We start from the raw sequence: 12763 nt of genomic DNA on the forward strand, positions 1-12763 counted from the left end.
TGTCCACTGCAACAGCATGATCACCTCATGCTTTTACCTAGTGGAAACGCATCTGTAGTCACCATTGCTATAACGTGTAGGTGCCATGATTTAGACGATTATCATTTGAAACATTATTTATCTTGGTCCCTAGATTAGCGATTGTTTTGTGACTTCTCCAAGCTCATAGGAATTTCACAAGCCATTGGCTTATTTTCTCATTAAACCTACGCAGTGGTTCATTAGTGCCATCTGTCAAGTACCCTCTTTGGCAAAGATTGCTCTCTGAAGAGTAGTGCTAGCTGCTCATGCTGAACAAATTTAAAGGGCCTCCAATAATGTGCATATTGGGGTACAACACTGGGGTTATGTTAGTGCCGATTTGCTGAGATGTTAACATCCATAATCAATGTGAGTTTCATGGCTCAACATCTCTGGAAACAGGTCCTGTTCAGAGCTGTGCATTTAAACCATAAGGTAAAAAAAATCCCAAGAAAAAACCATTGACCCTTTTTAAATGTATAGAGCGAGTATGTGACATGTTTCTATTTATATGTTTTGAGGGCTATATTCATCATTATTCCTAATGTGTAGTGCCTTAGTAGGGTGATAGAGCACTGAAAGCAGCATTTGATTGAGGACTTTTATTAAACTCTGTTCCCGGTTGCATCCCAAGCAGCCTCCAGATTCTACGGAGTGTGGAATTTCGTTTCATAAATCTCCCCTTAATCCATTCCTCTCCCTGTCCCCCGCCTTTCTGGTATTTTATAGGGTCGGTTTGATGGAGTGTTGGATGAAGACACTGTGGCTGAGGGTCTCCACAAGCTGGGGCGCTCTGCCCCTGGCATCGAATTCGTTTATCTTAATCTGTCACTTTCAGTAAGTATAAGCAAAGAACATCATTGTAAAGTGCTTCTCTGCTCAGCTCAAAGGTTTCCTCTTTTTAACAGCAAATAGTTGGTCGAGTAAAAACATTTCAAGAGGCAGATTTTTGTCTCTACCTGTCAATGCCGTTTCATGTACATGGGACTTTTGACAAGACACAGCATGGCTCCTGCTGACAACTGCCATATCGGTATTGTTTTTTTCACTTAGTAGCAGGAGCAGTAAGATTTTTTCCTTACCCAGTCTTCGGGTGTGAAAATGTATCTTCCTGCTTCAGCCAGCTGGAGAAAAGATAGAGGAACATGCTAAACACCTGAGAATGCTGCATTCATTGTCCCTTCAGAAAGTTAAAATGGTTGTGTCTTTTTACAGATTACTTGCTGCCGCTTCCTTTTTTATGCAGCCTTGTTTTTCTGGCATTTTTCCTAGCTACAGCTCTCTCTCCTGGTTGTGTTTTAAAGTCATCTTTTGACGTTTTCTCCGTTCTGCTGGTCTGCAGGTCTAACATCACTTTCTGTGTAAGTCATCCTGTTCTGACAGCTGGAGGGACCTTGGGGCACCCCTTCAATGTCTCCTGCTAGCGTGTATCTCTTGGGAGAGCGTGTGAGGTTATACAACTAGTTATTAAAGTCTCTTTGCTTTATTTTTCCAGGGTCGTGAGTTAAGTGACATTACCATTCTCTCCAGATACGTTCACCTACAGAAGCTGGAACTTTCATATAATAAAATTAATGGTATGTAGTAAATACACTAGTAAATTCTTGGGTTGTGAAATCATTTAAGATGAGAAATGCGCTGTACCGTGTAGCTTTAATATCACAAAGCCTGGTCTACATTTTAATGGCGTAACTACGCCAGCTCTACAGGCTGAAACAATGGCTAGGTCTTCTTGAGAATGATGTATGGACCGTTCAGACAGCTGCACCAGCATATGCTTATCAGTGGGAACATGGAGATTATTGTCCAGTTTATTATTCAAAGATAAAATGCAAGCAAGCATGTCAATACAGCGTTAAGGTTGAGATTTTACATGTGCAGATCTCATACTATTTAAAGTTATGTCTGGTACAGTTTTGCCAGCCTTGGGCTTTCCTTTGTCAAGGTTTCCCATTGGTGACAAAATATGAAAAATTATATCCTGGATTTAGAAGGTAACAAATGGAGACTGGGGTAAACTCCATCATCTTGTACTCCTTCCCTCTCCCTCGTACTCTCCAACTCATTTTTTTAATTTAACAGCAAAAGGAATAAGCTGTGATGGCAGCCTGTTGCATTATTTCTTTCAAGTTCATTTCACTTGAGGTGCTGGAGTCCAATAATAGCAGCATTTTTGTAAGGCGGCACTTCTCCGTGCTCATTTTACTAACAGTTTGCCTGTGAAGGCTAGGTTGGAACAGAGCAGGGACTTTTCCATAGCAACTAGTCATTTAGTCTTCAGTAGTGGCCTAAATATTTTTCTCCACTAATTAATAACTTAGGACAGAGGTAGTCTCTCTGTCATTCTAGAGGTAGCTAGAATATAAAACTGTATTCTGGCTTATAGACAAATCAGTTGACATAATGGAAATTTAATGTAGAACTTTAAATATTTATTCTTCGTGGTTTAGAAACCATCTTTTTTTCTAGTAGAAGGTGTTAGTATATCCGATTTCTGCATTTCAAACATTGCTTTCTGAATGTGTAACTGCAAATTGATTCTTGATTGCTATTGGACATAATTATCACATTTTGACATGATGATCTCTGCTTTTACCTGTGCATTCATGTACAGGATTTGACATTCTGTTTTGTTACTAGATCTTTCTTGTATCAGCCACATGCCTCACTTACTAGAACTGGATGCTTCCAACAATGAATTGACTACATATTTCTTTTTTAAGCCACCTAAAAATCTCAAGGTAAGTGCAAAAAACGCATTTTATAGGTTTAAATTCAAAACAGTTTTCTAAATCTAATTTAGAAATTGTATTTGGACATGCGCAAAAGTGAATTTTTATGCCTTCCTTATTCTTCTTTCTTACCTCATTTGACATTTTAATAGCTTTTCCAAATGTTTGGGTATTTTACACTGCACGTTTCAGTCTTTTATTTTCTTGCACGCTCTGAACCCTGGCATGCCACGGGAAGGTGTGTTGTACAGCTAACTGTTCTAGCCAGAGGTAAATATAGCCAGAATTCTTTCCTTGCTTGTCAAATTCGTCAGACCTTTAGTGGGATCAGTTCCTCCCTTTCAAATTGACTGGTGCCACTCGTTATTGTGAAACACGTACTTAAAGGGTAGCTGTGTGCTAGTCTTCACTTTGCTGTTGTTTTCTTGTTGCCCACTTTGGGTTATAAAAAGCAGGAGGTTGTTTTGAAACAGGACCTTTACGTGTTTCTCTGTCTTCTCTGTTAATTTTTTTTTAATATGTATGCATAATTGCAGGACCATTAATGATAATGTTGTTGGAAGAGTATAGTTTTGGAAGTTCCCAAAATGTGAATTCTATGTGTCATAAAAAAAGACCCTTTCTGGTTACGTCCCAATATTAATGATCTTCTTATTTCTTCCACACCCTTGATCGCAAGTTTAATGTAACAGCCGTTTAGTTTCACAAGACAGCTGCAAGTGCTGAAGAAAAAAAAGTAACTTTCTGTCTCCTTTTTTCTTTAGGAAGTAGATTTTTCATACAATCAAATACCGAAAATGCAAGATTTGTCAGCATACCAGTCACTTACTAAACTCTTGCTGGATTGTATCCTTTATGGAAACTTGAATGGGAGAAAAGTGGTTTGTTTGCTTTCTGAACAGCTGTTTGCTTCTAATAGATACCTGTTTTCTTTGTATTTTTCCTTCACGTTGTCTCTAGAAGCAAGATTAAACACTAATTCTGGTGGTGAAACTGATCTTAATTTGCTTAAGCGTGCCTGGTGTTAAAGGTGTTTGGGTATACACGTAATGTATTAGCCTGCTAGAGGAACACAAAAACCCTCCGCTTTGCATCATGTAAAACTGAAAGTGCCATGTCACACTGTCTTTGCATGGCAGAGGTAATAAATAATCCCAGTATTTTTATATGAGAAAGGTTAGTAGGGAATCAGCTTGGAACACTAAGCTCCCTTAAATGAAAAAGCTGCATGTTGTTTAATCTTAGACATAGCTAATTACGCAGGGACTGTAGAGGCTCTGTGGAGGACGAGGCCATTTAATAACACTGAAGAGGATCTTTAAGTGGGAGAAAACTTCCTGGAGTATGCTGAGAGAAGTACGCAGAGCAAAGGTGTTCTGCTACACACCTTCCACACTCTCACTGCGATGCCCAGTTTGTGGGATAAGAAACACCGTTCTGCCAGAAATCAGATAAACATGATGAAGTTTCTTCATTGCTTGATTCTCCAGGGCTGTCCATAATACTCTTCGTCTCCCTAAAGTTTCTCCTATGCTTTTCTGAAGGTATTCTGGAGTTTCATGTTGACATGCTACCTCACTTACAATTGCTTCCCGAGGGCTCGTGAACCTTTCCTCTTTGCCTCATAAATTGCATTTTGATTTTCTGCTCTCCGAAAAGGAGAAGACAGCAGGCTGTTGCAGTTTTTTCCCTGTCTCTTGTCGTCGAAGTAGCCCATTACCAAACGATATTAATACAATGCCTTTTTCATGTAGGAGCAGATAAAGCATTTGCAGGGCGTCCAGGTTACATTATTCACACATTTTACAAGGGTGTGCAGGTGACATGATTCTTGTCAGAAAATGGCACTGAGACACTATCCCTTTGCAATTCTAATTTTCCATCGCAGAGCAAAAACCGTAACGCAAAATGTAAAGGAGAAAAGATCAGAGATTTGTATTGTGGATCTGAATCAGTATTTTTTCATTTGGTTTCAATGCAGCAGCGTGCTGCCTTCAATTTCTTCATTTGTCAATGAAGATGCCACTGAAATGGGGAGGAAAAACTGTTTCATGCATACAGGTGCAATGGGACCCTCTGAAATAGAAAAAAATGAGTGCAGAATTTAGAATAGCAAAGTGGCGCCGTTCCTCACCCATGTCAAGAACTCCTCACCGAAGACATGGCAGACAAAACAAGCTGTTCTTTGTAATCGTAAATGAAAATACTATATTAAATACCATGCAGTAGCAGAAATGTTTGGCATGTGTTTTTTGTTGACAGTAACTAAGCATTTCTTACCATATTTAAGTGAATTATGATGCAGATGGTAAGGTCATTGTAACCTTTTTTTCTGACAGGTGCGCACACAAGCACACCTGACAGGTTTCTAAGTGAGTTTTCAAGGAGGAAAATGCCCGAACCAGAAAGGGAGACAGCTTGGGCAATAATAGCTGACAAAGCATTATAGTGAGTCATTAAAAGCCTAAAACTGATTGTATTACTTCTTAGTGCTGAGCAACTTGCTGCCTCGTGTCGATGCTTACGGCTTAAACAATATTTTTTCCTCGCCAAAACTTTTCCTCCTCAGCTGAAAGAGAAGCTGTCCCGTTTTGTGTGCAAATCAATGAATATCTGTCAAATATCAGTGCCTGTGGATGGTTTGGGTTTCTTTTCTAAAATGAAAGACACAGCCTAGTGTGAGGTCCTACGAAAAGATAAATCTGTGCTTACTAGCTCATTTCTCCTCTTCTTCTTCCCCATCTAGGCCTGTGAGTGTAGAACTGAGGTAGCGTGCAAGTCCCTATGTAGGAATGCAGAAAAAACAGTTAGGTCGCAGTTATTAGAGAGTATTCTATTATCCCTGGCTAAGCTTACATTTTGTTTGTTACAATGTCATTCAGACTGAGAGAAAAAAAAATCCCGATAATTCGTCCGCTGCCTGGTAAGACTGGAACCGTGAATGAAAACTCCCTTGCCTCTCTTTGCAGGCAGAGGTCATTCTCTTGAGTCAATGAAAAATATTTTCTTCCCTGATTGCCTAAAGGCATTTCTCTGTGTCCTGCATGTTCTGGCTATTTTTTCCAGTTATATTTCTTGGTTTTTTTATGTAACTAGTTCCAGCTTGGACACTTACAGTATGAGTACAATTCTTCTTGCCTAACTTCAGTCACCAAACACTTCGATGCCTGGATCAGAGGTATCCGACTTTGGTACAGTGGAGAGATACAGAGTCAGGTACCTCTGCAGTTCATCCCGTTGTCAGAGAGCAATCCGAGATAGCTTGTTGTCAAAGGAAACATGCTTTGTTTAAGTGTGGTTACGTTAATGCTGAAGTTTGCTGAGAGGAATCCTAACTACTTTTACTGCTGCTTTTGCGTTTAATGTTAATTTCAAATACACTTTCCCCTTTCAGTGCAGCTGGCCGGTATACAACAGGTATAATTTAGAGTGAAATAGCCCCATATAGTACTATCGTCTCTTATTACTTGGATAATTTGTGTATAATGCTTGGAGGTCAAGGTCAGTTTGGAGCCATGTTAAGTACTCCGTAAACATACAACGATTGCACTTTCCTCTGATGACTCAGCCATGTGCCTGTATTCTACAGCTGAGCTAACGCGACTGGCGCCCAGTTAAAGTCAAAGGCATCATGTTTTAGCCTGCGCATATGCATCTGATGAGAAGACCAGAGATTTACAGCACAGTTTTGCAAGATGTTGGCAAAGTAGTTCCTTCCCCACACTCCTGTTCCCTCATTTCCACTAATTTCTTGATTTGCCATCAGCCTGGTTATGCCAGCTTGAAGGGCTGCACTGTAAACCAGGTTACAGAAACTATCGGAGTTAAAAGCTCCTCCAAAAAGGAGGAGAGGATATTTCTAGCAGGATCAGTGTCGCTTATCCCACAGCCCCACAAAAAGCTATGGCAGTCAAACAAGGAGGCAGTAAGCTTCAGAAAGGGGTGGGTGTGAGCAGCTGGGATTTTAAACTACTTGGCACGAAGCATTTGATGTCCAGCTCCCCTTACGATAAAATTCAGCTCCATCAGCTAATTTAGCTACTAATTATTGCTAAGGTTTTGTGTTTAGTTATTTTCCTTAAATGCAAAAACCTCTGTATAGTTAATAACATAGAGGAGATAAGAGGACTGGAGAAGTGTCACAGTCTGACTCATCTTAGTTTGTCACACAACAGACTCACTGCAATCGGTGGCCTTGAGAATTTACCTATCAGAATACTCAATCTGGTAAGAAAGAAGTAATTCTAGTTGTTTTCCTGTCTGTCTTTTATCAATATATTAATGCCTTAATCAATGTGAAGGTAATTACGTAACAAATTTTCAGCGATACGTGTAATACTGGACACATTTTTTTATTAAAACAGGGCCGTAGAATGATATAGGTTAGAAGGGAGCCATGAAGGTCATCCAGCTTCCCGCTCAAAGCAGAGCCATCTTCAGTGGAGGTTGCTCAGGGCCTTTGTCCAGCTGGATTTGGAATTTCTCCAAAGATATTTTGCATTTGCTCTGGGTAGGTTTTGTTGTTGCTTAGGTGATGTGTAAGAGGTTGCTTACTGTGTAAGTCCCACAATACAAACAATGAAGATTTTTTTTTTTTAAAGTACATTTCCTCATAAAGTTGTGTTCATGATAGCAGTGAGCTAGGACAGGAGAGGGAAGAGCGAGGACTGAGAAGCCTGCGTTCATTTTAGAAAACAAGTCAAGTTTAGTGTGCAAATCTGGTATATTATTAAAGGATCTTTATTTAATTTTTTAAGGATCTTGTAATGAGATTGGAAGCTTTATATTGCCAGCTTTCCATCAAGATCTCTAGGGTCTATTTGTTTAAATACAACATTTCTAAGTTATATTTCTAGATGCTTTAGCGGGATTTATCTTCCCTGGCTTCAGATTTGTGCAGTGTAGACAACTGCACATGAGCTGGTTGTCCTCTTGCCTCAAAATTCAGTGGAGAGAAATGGACACTTAAAATTCTTCGTTATTCTGACCCAGCTGCTGACAGATCCGTTAACACGAGGCCTTGGAAGTGCCTGTTTCTCTGTGTGTGTTATGAAGATAGCCAAGGATAACTAGCCCAAATACAGACCTCTCTCTGTCAATGCCTACGCTTGTTTGCATGCGTCTTGCTCTTTTACAGGTCTTGGGAAGGCATTTAGCTCAGTGTTCCTCAGTTCCACGTTTGTAAAACGTCCTCAATAATACCAACGCTTTCTTCTAAACCATTTTGAGGTACTTAATAGGAAGAGCCATCGATACAGAAGTTGCACAGAAACACAAGCAAAAACTATTTTTAATGCATTTCAGTTGGTATAAAATACAACAGGCTACTTCTTAATAGGTTTTACTTTGTAATAATAAGTTAAAAAATATTTAATGGGATTTTAAAAATGATTACTAAAAAACTATACATAGAAATATGCTCATATTTGCTACATTAGTTTTAAGCACCTGCATAAATATTTTAGGTAAAGTGAATGAATCCCTTATCAAGAATAGAAATATTCTTTTCCAGTCCTTTTAAAATTTTAACGGTTTTTGTTCTGTTCTGTAGCAACTGATATAGAAAAGAGTAACTAAGGTCTGTACCCATCAAGGCCTGATTGGCCCTTGTACTTAGGAAAAAAAACTTAATTACTTATTACCTTAGGAAAGGTATTCACATTTAAAAGTGGACGGTAGTATGTTTTGAATAATATATTCAAACAGGGTTCAGTAACGTATTTTTAATATATTTCAGATATATAATGCCTTCAGTAGCTTCCAGTTATGCTCTTAGTGGCAATAAAACTGAATCTTGTCTCATTTTTAGTGGATAAGATTAACTCAGATTGGCAAAATCATGTCTAAAAGTTCTGAAATGAGCTATAGGAGTATGACAGTCTAAGCTGACAGGAAGATCTTTTCTCTCAATGCTTTCTTCAGGGAGAACGACACTAAGTCGCTCAACCATTGTGTGCCCTGATTTCCTCATCTGTTAAAAGGCCCAATAATAATTCTGTTAGTAATGGTTATCTGCTCTGTAAAATGTTTTGGAGGCTGTGTTAACAGCTAAGCCTTATTAATATGAGCATGTTCTTCAGTTTTGGTTCTTACATGCTGATATGATTATTTATACAACTGCTTGTCTTCTTTAATTAGCAAAGTAGATAGTCATGTGGAAATTATGTAAATAGACAGATTTTCGCATAGCATTTTCTTTTGCTAATTAGAATAAAATGCAGTTCTTTTTTCAGGGAACAGTCATCCCCTCTCTTCCCATTGATTCAGCTTTCTTTTCCGTTTTCCCTTGAGCTTTTTAGGTTGAAAGAGTAGTAAGGTCTGAAGTTTGGAAGAAAGGCTTCAAAAACTGTAAATACTGCCTAGCTCTACCAAAAAGCCTTTATTCTGCTTATGTTTGCAAAAAAATAAGAAGTGCAGCTCTAATGAACTGGACTCTTAGGAATTGTATACTTTGCAAAAAAGGATCTCGACACAAATCCCTTTTGTTCACAGAATTTTATGTGCATCTCTTGCATAGCATTTTGCAGCCAGAGCTCTGAGCTGTATCCTATTAAACAGAGGTCTAACGAAGAACAGGAAGAGAAGAGGGAGCCTCCATGCTATTAATAACCTAATTAAACATTTAAAAGTCAGGAAAAATGTCAAGGACAGACAACTGGATTAACATTAGAGTCAGCTGGCCTATTTATTTCAATAGTTCCTAAATATTTATTAATAGAATATGAGGCTTCTAAGCTTTCAGCACAAGGTGATGCTGATGGAAAAATATAACTTGCAAGGTTATACAGAAAGAATCATGTTGAGAGGCCATCTGGGTACGTGTGGCCACTGGGACAAAGATGAGTACAGAACCTAGCATGTTATACCTATTTGGAGTTCGTAGCAGAAACGAGTATATGATTTGTGAGGCCCGGAGAAATGAAGCCATCTGGTGTCCAGTGATAAATGTAGGTCTTCTATTTTGTACCTTGTTTGGAAGGAATGTAAAACAATGGTAGTTGGTTACGAGTTCTCGAAAACTTGGGTCATTTCTTGTGTTAGAGTCTAGATGAACTTACAGTAAGGTGGGCTGGGTGGTTCGTTTGTTTTTTAACATTTCTGTGCATGCTGTCACTGACAGTAAATAAAGTCTGCCTTCGCTTAGTATGCATTAAGATGAACTTGTGTATCCTAGAGATGTTTTCACAGGCTGCCTGTAGTCCAAAGAAGACAGCACTGTATTGTTCTGCCATAATATTTTCATTATTTATTCCGTAATCATAAGTGTAAATATAACCATGATTACAGAGGGAAATTCTGTGTATCCATGTATATATATTCTATGATTTTATGTGCATATCTGCTTTCTAAATTTTGAGTTGGATAGTGTATCCTTTAGCCACTATCAGCTCTAAAACCATGCTAGAGCTCTTTTTATTGCTGTTGTCTCTCGCTGCTATTCAAGGTGAGTTGAAGATAAGTTAATCAGAAGATAGTTGATTCTTTTTTCCTTGAGCAGTATGGAAAGCTGTAATATGTCATCTCAAGATGAAGATGGGGCTAATGCATAAAAGGCCTAGTTGTAATAGGATTCTCAATAATAAAGTGAACGCCGTTCTTCCTCAGGAAGGTTGTTTTCCATTTGTAGAACTTTATCAACAGTTTATGTGCTTTCATTTCTTCTTAGAGCTCTAACCAGATTGAGAAGATAACTGGGTTGGACAGCTTGAAAACTCTACAGAAGCTGGACCTATCTAGTAATAAAATAGCAAGTCTAGAAGGCTTGGAGGAGCATGATCTACTAGAGATGATCAACCTAGAGGATAACCAGGTAGCATACTTAATATTGGTCTCAGCTTTTTCTAAGAATGCATAATTTTTTTTTTTTCTAAAATTCAATCCCTTTAAGACTTAATCAAAAAATCTTACAACACTGCAAGAAGTGAATATTAGAAAAGATGACATTTTTTCCTTTGGTGTTTCACTCCAATGCTCTTTCACATGTTGATTGATAGTGTACTCCTCAGGCCTTATTTAATATCTCTAGATGGGTTTATCTGTATGTAGGTATCACTTCTGTAGTATTTAGTGCTCACGTACATAAAGAACTAACAGCGCTCCCTTGAGTGGATAAGATAGCGATGAGTATGCAGCTTTTTCAGCTTGATTATTCTTGAGGATCTGTACTTACATCACAGCTTTTCTACTGCCAGGCCTCAGGAGGGTTTGCTAATATCTCTCAGCCCAATTTTATGACCACAGATTCTTCTGAGCTCTCAGCTGGAAACTTCCTGTAAGGCAGAACTGCATGTACTCTATTATAAAGTGGCTTTTGTTATGCCACAGAATTTTCACTGGAAGTCCAATGACACAATCCACCTCATTTGTATTTGAATTTTGAAACTCGAGCCACATATACATAATACTTTTGATATTGAGCTTCCAGGGTCCTTAACTGAAAAGACTGTCAATTCATGAATCATTTTGACATCAAAGACAGATCTGCATGTGATAAAAAAATCTAAGAAAATAAGAAATAAAAATATAAACCAGGAATTGAACATTTTCTGTCATTTTTCCCCACTTGCAAGATACATTTACAGGATTTAATTCAAGACACTATGAATTCTTTTTCTCACACTGTGTTCAGGTTGACATTTAAAGGTACATCAATTGCAGAAGCAGGAAACTAACTAATAGTATGGCTGCTATTAGCATTAATAACACTACTTCCATTGCCTCATATAGTTTCCACTATTCTTTACGGCACGCAAAAGCTATTAATTTTACCTCATCAAAATTTGCCTCTTTTAATGATGTTATTGAAACCGTTTAATTAGAGTCACCATTTTTTGAACATTTCCTTCTGAAGAATATATTAAAGAGAATTTTAATTAATTAACACAGAAAGATCCGAGTTACCTCAGCTCACTACCACCCAGAATGATCTGATTGATTGATTTTTCAAAACGGGCACGATAGATTTATCTGCAAACCATGTCTCTCACATACATGTTCAGTGATTTTCAAATGATGACAGTTGGCATTCTATGATTTATTTAGGAAATCCACCCAAATGACATTTAACTTGGTCAAAACTGATCTGCGGTGGGCTTCTTGGTATCTCAAAATGAATACTGGGTAGGCTATGGTTGAGGTTTATGTTTTTAGATGCTTTACATAAGCTGAGTATACGTTTGGGATAGAATCTGAAGTCTTCTAGGTTCAGCCTTTTAGCAGTGGAGGAAAACCAGGTATCCTTTACAAGGCCGTTCATCCCAGCCTACCGTGGATCGGATGACCTCTGGAACTGCCTCTCTCAACTGATCATAAAGTGAGGTTAAGCGACTGATTTGGGCTAACGTAACAGATGGCTGAAATGAGGCAACGTGAATTCCATTTGACTTGACCCATTTTGTTTTAATTGAGAGCCTCACAACTGTTCACTCAGGGTCTAGCACGAGTGCCTCTGGTGTGACTTTGCTTTCGGCGCACAAACTTTGATTAATCCCGCATAACTTCTAATGTTTATCTGCTGTGCCTGAGTGCAGCCGACCCAGGTTTCCTTTGTGGGTAGATGAGACCTGAAGTGGCACGCATCACCCTCTGGACACAGACAGCCAAGGACAACTATGCTGATGCTTTTCAGTCAAGCGCTGCAAGTTAGGTAGGGTGAACTTGAGCTCCAGTGAAAAGAAACTCTTCTTAGAAGGAAATTTTTTTTGCTAGTCAACTGAAGCGCAAATATAACTGCAGAATTGCCTCACTTAAGCACATCAACCACATAAAAGCTAAATGTGTTAGGGCTTGACATTTGAAAGAACTGGGAAAACGCAGGTGGCTTGAAATTGCTGTCTGTATTATACTGCTTCTGCAGCTAACATCTAAGTTGTCTGCCTTTTGTGACTAAAAGTGCCTTATTGAATGCAGTTAACATGTATACCCATTTTGTGAGTATAATGAATTTTTTTTATGTCCAGATTTTAAGAGCAGGAATTAAAATACTTTTTTTCCCCATAGTTATCACGGAT

General features: G+C 38.5%; 1 protein-coding gene across 1 annotated transcript in view; it reads left to right on the forward strand.

Moving 5' to 3' along the window:
- LRGUK (leucine rich repeats and guanylate kinase domain containing) overlaps positions 1–12763 on the forward strand; it is a gene marked incomplete at both ends in the record, with an annotated part of 52928 nt that overhangs the window by 965 nt on the left and 39200 nt on the right. The window contains 6 exons of the mRNA XM_082310234.1: positions 751–858; positions 1517–1598; positions 2662–2762; positions 3518–3599; positions 6856–6980; positions 10420–10563. Of these exons, the coding sequence (XP_082166360.1) occupies positions 751–858; positions 1517–1598; positions 2662–2762; positions 3518–3599; positions 6856–6980; positions 10420–10563 (642 nt within the window). The remainder of the gene's footprint in view (positions 1–750; positions 859–1516; positions 1599–2661; positions 2763–3517; positions 3600–6855; positions 6981–10419; positions 10564–12763) is intronic.

Source organism: Platalea leucorodia (genome assembly GCF_965183815.1).
Source record: "Platalea leucorodia genome assembly, chromosome: 4".
Lineage (NCBI taxonomy): Eukaryota > Metazoa > Chordata > Aves > Pelecaniformes > Threskiornithidae > Platalea > Platalea leucorodia.